The sequence below is a fragment of the Caretta caretta genome, chromosome 2 (assembly GCF_965140235.1).
Source record: "Caretta caretta isolate rCarCar2 chromosome 2, rCarCar1.hap1, whole genome shotgun sequence".
Lineage (NCBI taxonomy): Eukaryota > Metazoa > Chordata > Testudines > Cheloniidae > Caretta > Caretta caretta.
In genome coordinates this window covers 16,716,464-16,728,681 of record NC_134207.1, presented here as the reverse complement: position 1 = coordinate 16,728,681, position 12,218 = coordinate 16,716,464, and the positions used below count along the sequence as shown (strand labels likewise).

Below are 12,218 nucleotides of genomic sequence, written 5' to 3'. Positions count from 1 at the left end.
TAGGCGCTGCCAACATGCATTCCATGTACAGAAACTGACTTCAATGAAAGCTGCATCCACAAATCTGAGAGCAGAATCTAGTTTTTTATCACCATTCACCATGAAAATAAATCGATGCTTTCCTGCGAACTGGAAAGCCAAATGTGAATTTATCGTTTACTATCCTTTTGGGTAAGGATGTGCTGTACATTCAGAAGCGCAAAGCAAAAATTTGTTTCAAACTATGGGATCAAGAAATTAACTTTGATTGCTGATGGTATTAGGGGAGCTATACAAACCTAGTTGCTATTTTAAGGAAATATGTGTATCAATTTAAAGGATTTCTTTGATGGTTCAGTTGTGAATGCAGCTAATCTTTTAATTTTCAGTCTTAAAGATCAAAGCAGCATCTAAACACAAACCTTCTTTGATTTCTTCTGAGTTTGTTTAATTTGCTCGCAGTATCTCATTTTGAAAGGACCAAGAGCCATTTTCATTTGTTTTTGCACTGCTTTGGAGAAGAAGCAATTTGAGTGCAAGAGGAAGCAAGTTCCAGTTTATATGGAGCAAATCATTAGGGTTTCTTTTACATAGCAACATTATTTATTTTATGAGATAATTAGTGACAAGCTTATATAGATCCGTCTCTGTCCTCAATTTATATTCTTTTTGGAGCTTTTAAAGTAGAGGACACCTGCACATTTTAAAAATGGTAAATGCCTGGTACTACAGGCATATGTGATCAATGCCTTAACTAAAAGGCCAAGAGAGACATTCAGAACACAAATGTAAATGTACCTTAAATGACAAAATTGGTCTTGCCAAGTTTCAGCAGCTAGATTCATTCTGATATGATCTCCCAGAATGCATTATTTTTTAATGCAGCCTGTTCCAACCCATTGGGTGTAATCCACTGGCTGAAGAAAAAACCTATTTGCAGGATCCCATGGTCACTGGAACACTTCGGGAAGGCAGGGTGGGAGCAACTCACTCCTGCTGCCCCAACCTGACTCCCTCCACAAGTCCAATCACGGGAGAATTCCACCTTCTCCTATTTGAATCCTGCAGTTGTGGGAAGCTAGGGGAGAATAGCAGTAACAGGGGGTAGGGGAAGCATTTAGCTGATTTCTTCCCATCCTTCCACACTGCCAGATCTTTGGGGACACATTGCCCAGCAGTGACTCCTCCCATCATTACAATAGGTGGCTCTCTTACAGGACTCAGGAACCCCACTGATGTCACAAGCTCTGGAATGCTGTTTGTTGTGTTGGTAGAGTTACTGTTCTCAAACATTCAGATTTTATTGTCAGAAGGGACCATCACGATCATCTAGTCTGATCTCCTGCACGTTGCAGGCCACAGAACCTCACCCTCCCACTCCTGTAATAGACCCCTAAATTCTGGCTGAGTTACTGAAGTCCTCAAATCATGATTAAAGACTTCAAGTTACAGAGAGTCTACCATTTACACTAGTTTAAACCTGCAAGTGACCCGTGCCCCATTCTGCAGAGGAAGGAGAACCTCCCTCCCCACGAGTCTCTGCCAATCTGATCTGGGGGAAAATTCCTTCCTGACCCCAAATATGGCACTCAGTTGGGTCCTGAGTATGAGGCCAAGACCCACCAGCTAGACAACAGTGAAAGAATTCTCTGTGGTAACTCAGAGCCTTCCCCATCTAGAGTTCCATCCCCGGCCACTGGAGATATTTGCTGCTGGCAGTCACAGATCAGTTATATGCCATTGTGGGCAGTCACATCATACTATTGTGACATACTGTACCCCATGTAACCTCCTGTAACTACATTCACCACCATTATATGATTTTGATATGTTTTATACAAAGTATGCCTTGTGAGGTATATTTGAAAAGTTCTGATTTGATGAACCTGTTGAAATTTATGTATCACCATATGAAGTTATGACATTTTTCTATGTTTGTTACTGTGACAGGATCCCCGGGGTGCAGCCTGGGACTGTGGGACCTCTGTGCCCCCTTAACTCTGTTCAGCCTGGGCTGTCTCTCACAATGCTTTGCTAGTGACCAGCAGCAAGCCCCTCCAGGCGCTGTGCCTCCAGGCTCCACCCCACACCCAGCTAGATTGCATGAATGCTCCCAGAGCCGCTCATGAATCACACGGGGAAAGGCACCAGCCAAATCCGACCAGCTCCCAGCACTGTTCCCCAGGAATATACCGTCTTACACTGCTCAAGACGAGCAGCGCAAAGTTATTAATTGGTTCACCACTTCATCAATGGAAAGTGGATATACACCAGCCTTTGCTAACCTGAGCACATTTGCCACACACTTTAGGCAAACTCACTGGTAAAGATAAACAGTTAAACAAATTTATTGACTACAAAAGATAGATTTTAAGTGATATTAAGTGATAGGCAAAAAGTCAGAGTTAGTTACCAAAATAAAATAAAATAAAATATAAGCATGCAGTCTAAACTCTCAACCCTGTTAGACTGGGCAATATCTAGCTTAAGCAATTTTTCTCACCCCACTGGATATTGCAGTCCTTAATATACAGGTCTGTCCCTTAAACCTGAGCCAGTCTCCTCTGTTGGAGTCTTGTCCCCTTCTCAGTGTCTTTGTTGCTTGCAGCATAGGTGGAGGCAGGAGAAAGGCCCCGCATGTGGCCATTGTGTTCTGTTTTATAACCTCAGTCCCTTGTGCTTGGGGAGCACAAGCCCAGGCATGTCTGGGGACATTGCTGAGTCTCCAGGCCAGGTTCAGCAATTACTCTGGTGTGGCCTCATGCAGGTGAGTCATTGATTTGAAGCTCCCTTGCTGGACAATGGTTTTTGATGAGTTGTTTGACACCCTGCCCGGGTGTTGGTTACTTTCTGTTGCCTCTGGGGAGCTACTATCTGGCTGATTCCCCAACTTACAGCATGTTTTAGTGACAACCAAACAACACAATTCTCATAATTTCATATGCATTAATGATATACATATATGGATAGAGAAATAACTTTCAGCAAATCATAACCTTTCCCCTGATACCTTACAAGGCATGCTTTATATGTAAGACCATGATTATATGAAAATGAGGAATATGGGGGTTACAGGACATTCCCCCAGGTATAGAATGTCACAGTTATTGAAACATGTTGTGAGTCTAGGAAATGCCCACAGACTAGACCCTCAGAGAGGACAAAGAAACTGCGAACACAGAGACCTTACATGCCAAACCTCACGTAGACAAAAGCTACAAGCAAAAATTTACCATTCATAATGAAGGATGGTCAGCAGCTCACATATACCCTGGGTACTGTCTAAGTCCATGACACAGCATGGATTTTTCCAGCACCTGGTGAAAAGTATAAATGAGGGACAGTGACATCACCACAGGGCCTCTCTCTCCTCCCCACCTGGAAGCAAGATAGTTTGGAAGACAAACAGAAGTCTCCTTGAACTGGGGTGAAGGGATGATCCTAACTAGAATGCTTTCTAGTTAGTATAAACTGAACTGAAAAGTGTCTGCAACGTCCAGTAGGATGAAAGAAACTGGTTGGTTCAGATCTTGCTTAGCCTGATAAAGTTTAGGATTTAGAATGAGTGTTTGCTTTATTTCTTATGTGACCAACTCTGACTTTTATGCCTACCACTTATAATCATGTAAAATCTATCTTTCTCTAGTTTAATAAACTTATTTTGAGGTTTAGACAAACTAACTGGTTTAGATTAAAGTGCTTGGAGAGGGGGTCTGCTCAGATTAGAGGCTGGTGCATGTCCACTACCCTTTGAAGGAGTGGTGAACTAATTAATGAGCTTGCATTGATCAAGAAGGTCTTGAGCAGGGTAAGACGCACTGGGGTGCAAGACTGGGGCTGCGGGGGATTTGCTGGGGTTTCCTTGTATGCAGTTAATGAGCGGCTTGGGAGAGCATTCACTTAACTTTGCTGGGTGTGCCTCTGCATGCTGATGGCTGAGTAACAGATCCTGGATCCAGATCCAGAAGGGTTATATGCTTCATAGCCAAATGATGGACTTTCTTTGCTGCTTCTCTGCACAAGAAGGAAGAAAGTGGAAGAACACTTGGGGACTTCTAAGCACCCTGTGGCTCAGCCTATGATGATCTTATTACTGTTGCCCTCCTCTTTCTTCTCACTGATTGTCACACTCATTTGACATCTCATCTGAAGTTGGACTGTGGGTTTGTACAGTGCCAAATTCAATGGGACCCCAATACTGATCGGGGCGTTTGAGCCATACCACTATATAAATAAATAATTGGAAAACAGTTTATTAAAGGCATATTGTTCCTAATATAACAAAAGGCAGCAGCAAGATAAAGCACAAGTATAACAAAAGTCAGTTTACAGTAAGAGCTGAAATAATATTTTGTAACGTCAGAAGATGCTGCTGCAAAATTTGAGTCAAGAAAACTGTTCACGTAATCTGTGGGTCACATGGGTAACAAACAATGGAACCCTACAGTAACATTTCATATTAAGGGTGGAACATCTTGGTTATCTTCAAAGTCAACACAACTATTCTCAGTGTCTATAACCTTTTGTTGCTGCAGATTAATAGGTCCTTGCCCAATTCGCTCCTTTTCTTGGATTATGTTTGCCACATCAGGGAATGAATATTTGCTGGGATCCACTTCTAGTTTCTCAACTTGCTCCCTGTAACAAAGGAGATCAGATGGTTATAAATAAAACTTCATTTCAACATCACATGTAGCAACAGAAATTTGGGACTGCTTCCCAAATTCCCATAGAAGTCACCAGGAGTTTTGAGGAGGATTAAGAAATGTCACTATTGTGAACTGATTGTTCATTCAAAAGGGAGTCTCAGAGCTTGTGTATGCTTACAGCGCTGCAGCAGCACATGTGCACTGGTGAAGCTGCACTGCTGTAGTGCTTAGTGAAGACACTATCTATGCTGAAGAGAGAGTTTCTCTCCTTGGCATAGATACACCACCTCCCTGAGAGGTAGTAGCTATTGTCAATGGGAGCAGCCTTCCCATTGACATAGCACTGTCTCCACTTGGGGCAGGGATTCTTCTTTGAGTAGTGTCTCTATGGGTGCTTCACTGTAGGTGACTCCCAAACAGTATTGCCTCTGGGGGGCTGAGGCAATCATCCAGGTAAGGGAAAATCATGATCCCTTGTGAGCATAAGTCGGTTGCCACTACTGAGAGAACTTTGGAAATACTCTCGGGGCCAAAGATAACCTGAAGGGGAATGCCCTGTACTGGTAGTGATCTTGTCCCAGGGTGAATCTGAGAAATCGTCTGAGAGTCGATAAGACTGAGATGTGAAAATATGCGTCCTGGAGGTCGAGGGCCAAAAACCAGTCTCCCTGTTCCAACGCTGAAATGATCGTTGCTAAAGTGACCATCCTGAATTTCTAAGCTTTGACAAACTTGTTGAGAGCGCTAAGGTCTAATATGAGTCTCCAGCCTTCCTCCTTCCTGGGTATTAGAGTAGAACTCTTTGCTTTATAGATGTTGAGGTACTGGTTCTATGGTTCTAACTGGAGGAGACAGTCTATCTCTTGACATAGTAAACTCTCATGAGAAGGCTCCCTGAAGAGGGACGGGGAAGGGTGTTGTAGAGGATGCAGGGAGGTAAAATGGATAGACTATCCATGGCAAATGATCTCTAGGAGCCATCGGTCTGATGTTATATGCTCCCAGGTGCTGAAGAACAATGCCAGACAGTTGTCAAATGGGTGGATAGTGATGGTCGGTTGTAGTGGTTGTGGGGAGTGGTCTATCAGCACTTCGACCAACACGTCAAAACTGGTGTTTAGATGTGGAAGGCTGGGACGAGAAGGATTGCTGGCCAGATGGTTTACATCTGGAGAATTTAGTTTTCTTTCTCCGTGGCTTGTAGTATTGTTGAGCCGGATATTGGGAAATGCGGGGCTTATGCTGGGACTGCAGACTAAATTTTCTCTTTTGTCCCGTAGATGCCCAGCGAATGGCGAGTGGCCTGAGAATCCTTCAAAGTGTGAAGGGTTTTCTCCGCAGTTTTCTCCGCAAAGAGCTTAGTGTCCTCAAAGGGAAGAAGATCTTTGACGGTTGCCTGCACCTCCTTTGGGCAACCTGACAGCTGGAGCCAAGAGGCATGTCACATCACCACTACCGTGGAGATGGATCTGGCTGCAGTATCAGCCATGTGGAGGGCAGACTGTGGCATTGTCTTTGCTACTAGCTGCCCTTCTTGGCTGATGACCTTAAATTGTTTGCGATATGTCTTGGGCAGCTGCTCAATAAAGTTGTTCTATTTCGAGTAATTCATATAATGGTATTTCACTGTAAGTGCTTGGTAGTTGACAATTTGAAACTGAAGTGTGGCCGAGGAATTACGCCCTCTTACCAAATAGGTCCAGATGCTTTCAGCACCTATCGTAGGGAGTGGACCTCATGTGGTGTTGATGGCCACAAGAATTGACAGCATCCACCATGATGGAGTTTGGTGGAGGGTGGGAGAAGAGGAACACTGTTTCTCTCCCCGGGACATAGTACTTTTTGTCTGTTTGCTTGTAAGTCAGTGTGACCGATGCTGGGGTCTGCCATATTGTTCTCAAGGGGTCAAGAAGGGCTTCATTCATAGGGAGGGCTACTTTTGAAGAGGAATGGTGGAAGAGGGATGGTGGAAGAGGCACGACAGACTCGTCTGGGGAAGAGGAGGATATAGTTTTTGGGTTCCCCTCATTCTGAACATCACCCTCACACTTCTCCAAGATTCCTTCTAGGGACTCCAAAGTCTTGGTTGCTGGGGCTGAGGAAATGTGTCTCATGGACTCATGGGTGGGACTAGAAGCCTGAGAGGCCTGGGTGCAGTATGCAGGCCAGGGCTCCTAATATGGCACGGAGCCTGGTGGTGGTGCCCATGGATGGCCGTACCAGGACAGCAGCATTGGGGCCATCTGAAGATATGCCCGGGGCGCTTGCTGGAATCGGGCACCATAAAGGGCTTGGGAGGAGTACTGTGATATCCTGTTCTCTGGTTCACTATCTGAGTCTGAACTGGAGACTGGGGGAGCATGGCAAGGAAGCAGGAAAGACTCCTGTGCTGGGTGGAGACTTGGTGCGGAGGTCCTGGTACTGAGGAGAGGAGATTCCAGAACATCAGTTACGCAGAGGTCCTTTGAGTGCCAGAAATCCGGTGGTGCCAACCGGCTCAGTGCCACTGGCAGTGCTGAGAGGACATAGATCTTGTCCACACCAGCTGTTCAGGTACCAGAAGAGACATTGGTACCTGTCATAAAAATAAAGGGAAGGGTAACCACCTTTCTGTATACAGTGCTATAAAATCCCTCCTGGCCAGAGGCAAAACCCTTTCACCTGTAAAGGGTTAAGAAGCTAAGATAACCTCGCTGGCACCTGACCAAAATGACCAATGAGAAGACAAGATACTTTCAAATCGGGAGGGGGGGAATAAAGGGTTCGTCTGTCTGTGTGATGCTTTTGCCAGGAACAGATCAGGAATGCAGTCCCTGGAAAGCAGAAATGAAGAGAACATTTTTTTAGCAAGCAAATACATTATATTTAAACTGAGTGTTCTGTGTATGTCTGGTGCTTATTACTTTTGACAATATGATTCTTAACGATTTTTGACAGGCGTTGGAACTTTATAGCAAGCCATTATTCAAAGCACAGTAAAAACTAGAATGCATAATACATTCATTCAATCCATGTTAGGGATGTTTTTGAAATAACGCTTAGCATAATTTGTTGTTTTCTTAATGAACGCATTGATATCATTATCACTCCATCAGCAGAGATTAAGTGTTCTTATACTTTCTGCAGTGTCATATTTAGACCTAGCATTTTAAAAATAACTAATTAAATTAAACAGCTAATTTGTTGGCATGCATAGAAATAAATCTCTTCCTTTGAATAAACATCAGTGGACTGGAGCACATTGGTTAAGAAGAAAACTATTTTATGGATTAATCATCTGAAAATGTTTAGAAGATGTGTGATGTAAATTAATTCCTATTATAACTTTAAAGGAGCACTACGTCTACATTCTGGATGCCTCCTGTGTGGGAGGACTAGAGGGAGCAGGGGGCACCCTCAGTTAGAAAAAACAGAAAAACTCTAACCCATTCCCAGTAATTTGTGATTGATTCTTCTTCACCGAGTCCCATTAACTGGGATCAGAGGCTCTGTGTACTTCATCTCCAAGTGTTCTTGCCAAGTGTGTCTTCAAAGCTGACACCAACCTTCTTCAGGTCCTCCTTGAGCATCTTGAACCACCTTTTTCTAGATCCTCCTTGTGGTTTTTGACCCATGACTACTAGTTCTTGTAGTCTCTGGCCAACACATCCCACGCCTCACTGTCTCACATGACCTAGCCATCTCAGTCATTACTCCCTCAGCTTCTCTGTGATGGGGGGGGGGGAGGGCTACTGAATCATGGCTCATACCATTTCATTGTGTAGCATGTCAACTCTAATCTTAGTCAGCGTCCACTTGAGCATTCTCAGTTTGTCTGTGTGAAATAGTTGTTCTTCTCTGTTCCTCACTAGCCAGAATTCCAACCCACATGTCATGATGGCCTTATTGTGACCTTATATACTTTGTTCCTTAGTTTACTTGGCATACTCTTATTCTGTCAATTCCCTACATTTACACCAAGCGCTCTTCAAAGCAGCCCCTAACATCTGCATCCACATTCCCATTATGGCTCAACAATGAACCAAGGTATTTAAATTGTCACACAAACCAACTCTATACCATTGAGTCTTACTGGCTTCTCATTGTCCCACTCAACAAAGCATGGTATGTATTCCATATTTTGGCAGATGATTCATAAACCATTTTCTTCTAATATAGTCTTTCAGAGATCAGTAGCGGATTAGCCGCTGGGAAAATGTGGCCTGTGCCCAATGGCCCCAGCAAATTTAGGCGCCTTGGTGCCCCAACCCGCTCTGCCCAATGCTCCTGCCAGGGAGCGGGGTCAGGGCACAGGGGTTTGCCACACTTTGTTCACCTGCCCGGTGCTTGAGCTGAGGAGCAGGATCAGGGCGCAGGGGGCTTGCCCTGCTCTGCCTGCCTGCCAGGTGCTCCAGTCGGGGAGCAGGGTCAGGACGCAGGGGCTTGCTCTGCTCCGCCTGGTGCTCCACCTGGGGAACAGGGTCGGGACACAGGGGCTTGCCCCACTTTGCCCGACCGGCGCTCCAGGAGTCCAAGTTCATATACCTGGTAAGTAATCACTTTGTAACAGTAACCCTGTTGTTTAAAAGGCCCTGACCCAGCTGTAGGAGTCTTTACCATTCCACAGTTGAACCTGGAACAAGCACACTTGGACTGAAATACACCTCTCCAAATACTCAGTAAGTGGCTGGTGGTGCACAGCTCCTCTGCTACTATGAGGCCTCATCTGCAAGCTTTCTGCCCCGAGGAATTCGTGTGCTGAAGCAGCATTTTATGGTTTCTCCTGCCCAATCTGCTCTTCTGATTAAAGAGATGGTATCATGTCAAATGTGGCCCCAAATTAAGGTTTTTGGATATTTAAAAGCAAAATGTTACTGACCCAAAGTCCAATAGAAACAGTCCCAGGATTTTCCTGAATTCCAGTGGAAACAAGCTAAATAAATCCTCCCATGGGATATTGAAGGAGATTCAAGGGTGTGCATGCTTGTATGTTCAAAGGTGTTTTTTGGGGGCAGAGGGGAGTTAAAACTTATTTTTGCCTTACTTCCAACCTGAACCTCTGACTCCTCCCACCAAAAAGGAAAAGTTGTCTCTTTAATTGCTGAAAATTTTATGTTCCCTTTATAAATAGTAGTTTTGTATAAAATCTCAGAATAGATCTTGTGTAGGTAGCAGAAGTGATGACTGTATTATCATGTATTCAAGATAGCAGAGTTAAAGAGGTTTTCAAACACTGTGGTCTAACAGATTGTATGTTTGTGAAGAAGAATTTAGCTGAGAGTTCTGTAATCCTCAAGTGTAATTGTTGTAATGAATGCTCTCCTGTAATCTAAGAGACAGCTATTCAGGATTCTTTAATGTCTGGATAGTTACTGTAGCTACTTGTCAGCTACAGGGGTCAAAACTTTTTCTTTTCTTGATAAGCTCTGTACATTCAAAGTACCTCTTTCCTATTTCCGTTTTGATTGTAAATGTGTAGTTTGCCTCCAACAAAGTAAATCAATATCTGCACTCAGAAAAGGCATGTTTACAAAAAGTATTGTGGGGATTTAGGAGAATATTATCAATTGGATTGAGTCCCAGATTCCCTTTTTGTGGGCACAACTTGTTATCCTTGTGGCATGGAGTATCTCTGGATCATCAGGTATCAGAAATTATAGAAAGGCCACACTATATGCCTCCTTCCCATACCACCGACGAACCTTCTTTCACTTAAGGCTGCGAGGAAAAAAAAAGATGGTTTCCAAATGAAAAATGACTGGATTCTATACCCAGATTTAGTGCAGGGCCTCAGGGATGTCCACTTTAACTGTTGTCTAATGCTCTACTATGCAGGTGGAACCAAAGGAGCTAAAGAGGATCACCCACCTGTTGAAAGCTCACATGGTGCTTAGGAAGACTGGTTTGAAACACTTGGAACTGAGATGACTGTGCTAGCAGGTGTCTAAAGAAGGATGGTATATTTCTTCCTAAAGAAGAAACTTGGCTGTTGACTGGGCTCCTTGAGTGTCTCTAGGGTCTCATTTGTCTTTCTGCTGAAAAGATCTATTGCTTCTAAAAAGGGAAGTCCAATACACTTTGCTATGGACCTCCTGAAAGAGATTAGAAGTCCTCAGTCATCAATGCTAACAGATTGTCCTAGCCACTGCCACACTTTTGCTTGATTGCTAAGTGCATTGCTTGCAGCTCACAAGGAACGTCTAGACGTATTTACCTTCTCTGTAATGATTCTATCTTCTGCTCGTTATGCATGTAATCTAAAAAAAGACGTGCCCTTGCAGCTGTACCTCACCACTACTACTTGACAATTAAACATTCATTGCCCTTACAGTACTATTTGCCCACTGGTTCCATACGCTGGGCTCAAGAAGAGTGTCCAGGATCCATGCTGCTGCTTTTTCATACGAATTTAGAACAGAAGCTCTGTTAATTGGTTTTGCTAATAGATTTGAACCCTTGGGTTTCTAGGTAAGAGCACTGGCTTCTTGGATTCTAGAGCACAGCTGTCCCAGATTGGGAGGGAGTTCATTCCGTTGAGATAATCTGAACAGAAGAAAGACAGCTGGGTACTAAAGGTTTCCCGCATTATCAGCAGTAATACAAGCCAAGGGGTAAATCCAGTGCAAAATGAGAGTATCATAGGGAACGCCCCTATGTAAGACTATTCAGAAACCTGGGTGTGCAGGTCCATGATAGACATCCTATTATCATGACAGACACTATTTATACCTAGACTTTTTATCTGGATGTACCATGTTAGAACAGAATGAAACCAAGCAATAGCGGAATTAAACTCAAAACAACATCTACTACAAACTAACAAGTTATTTTTAACCTTAAAAATGAACTTTTAAACTGCTACCAAACACTGCTTTTATTACAACATAGAATGGGCTGATATGATGCATTGGTTCCCAGAACCACTGCCTATGGTGATGGAGGGGGAAAAAAGTGGAGATTTGTGCAGTAGGTCAACTGTAGTGCCTACATAACTTTCCACTGATCATTTGGATTTGTTATACAGTCCCAAAAGTAATTGCTTTCTGGGTAGTTCTAGGACTTGTGCTGCACAGTAGAGGATCTATAGAGGCAATTCTTGAGAAAAGATTTTGGTTTTACTGCATTCTAGCTTAATAGTCTGAATGACAGTTGATGGAACACAACTGCTCTGTAGTAATAAGCTCTTTTTAGGCTCTGTTTTTGGAACAGATCACTTTATAAACAGTACTGGACAGACCATTAGTCTAAAGCTTTTATGTAAAGTGTTACTTTGTACAAATCAATATTTTCATACTTTGAACGATTATATACTCACTGGGCAGCAATAGCCTGATGAGTAAATAACTAATGTGCAAAAACATATAGGCTGTAAAGAAAGAAAAAGCAAAGTTACCTTTTTATATTTGTCTGCAGTTTGTTGCTGTCAGAAGGTTTGACCAAAGTGGGTGTTTTTCGGTTAGCCATAATTATTTCTTGAACCTGGAATAAAAATACATAACCAGAGCTGTCACAACATATCCTGGGATTTATGCGCAAAAGCATTTAAACAATCTTTTAAATAAAGAACTGTGGAAACACGAACATTTTATGTAATATTTTTCTGACTGTCTT

General features: G+C 43.3%; 1 protein-coding gene and 1 long non-coding RNA gene across 5 annotated transcripts in view; one reads left to right on the top strand and one right to left on the bottom strand.

The window, feature by feature from the left end:
* Positions 1-5,995, top strand: part of LOC142070939 (uncharacterized) — a 90,410-nt gene extending 84,415 nt beyond the window's left edge. Inside the window, exon 4 of the long non-coding RNA XR_012666870.1 lies at positions 5,909-5,995. This is a non-coding gene — a long non-coding RNA (uncharacterized LOC142070939). The remainder of the gene's footprint in view (positions 1-5,908) is intronic.
* The window catches only part of DNAAF11 (dynein axonemal assembly factor 11), a 50,583-nt gene continuing 42,581 nt past the window's right edge, over positions 4,217-12,218 (bottom strand). For all 4 annotated transcript variants that reach the window (XM_075124929.1, XM_075124930.1, XM_075124931.1 and 1 more), the window contains 2 exons: positions 12,001-12,086; positions 4,217-4,617 (listed from right to left, as the gene is read on the bottom strand). In XM_075124929.1, coding sequence (XP_074981030.1) covers positions 4,434-4,617; positions 12,001-12,086 — 270 coding nt within the window. In that variant the 3' untranslated portion in view covers positions 4,217-4,433. The remainder of the gene's footprint in view (positions 4,618-12,000; positions 12,087-12,218) is intronic.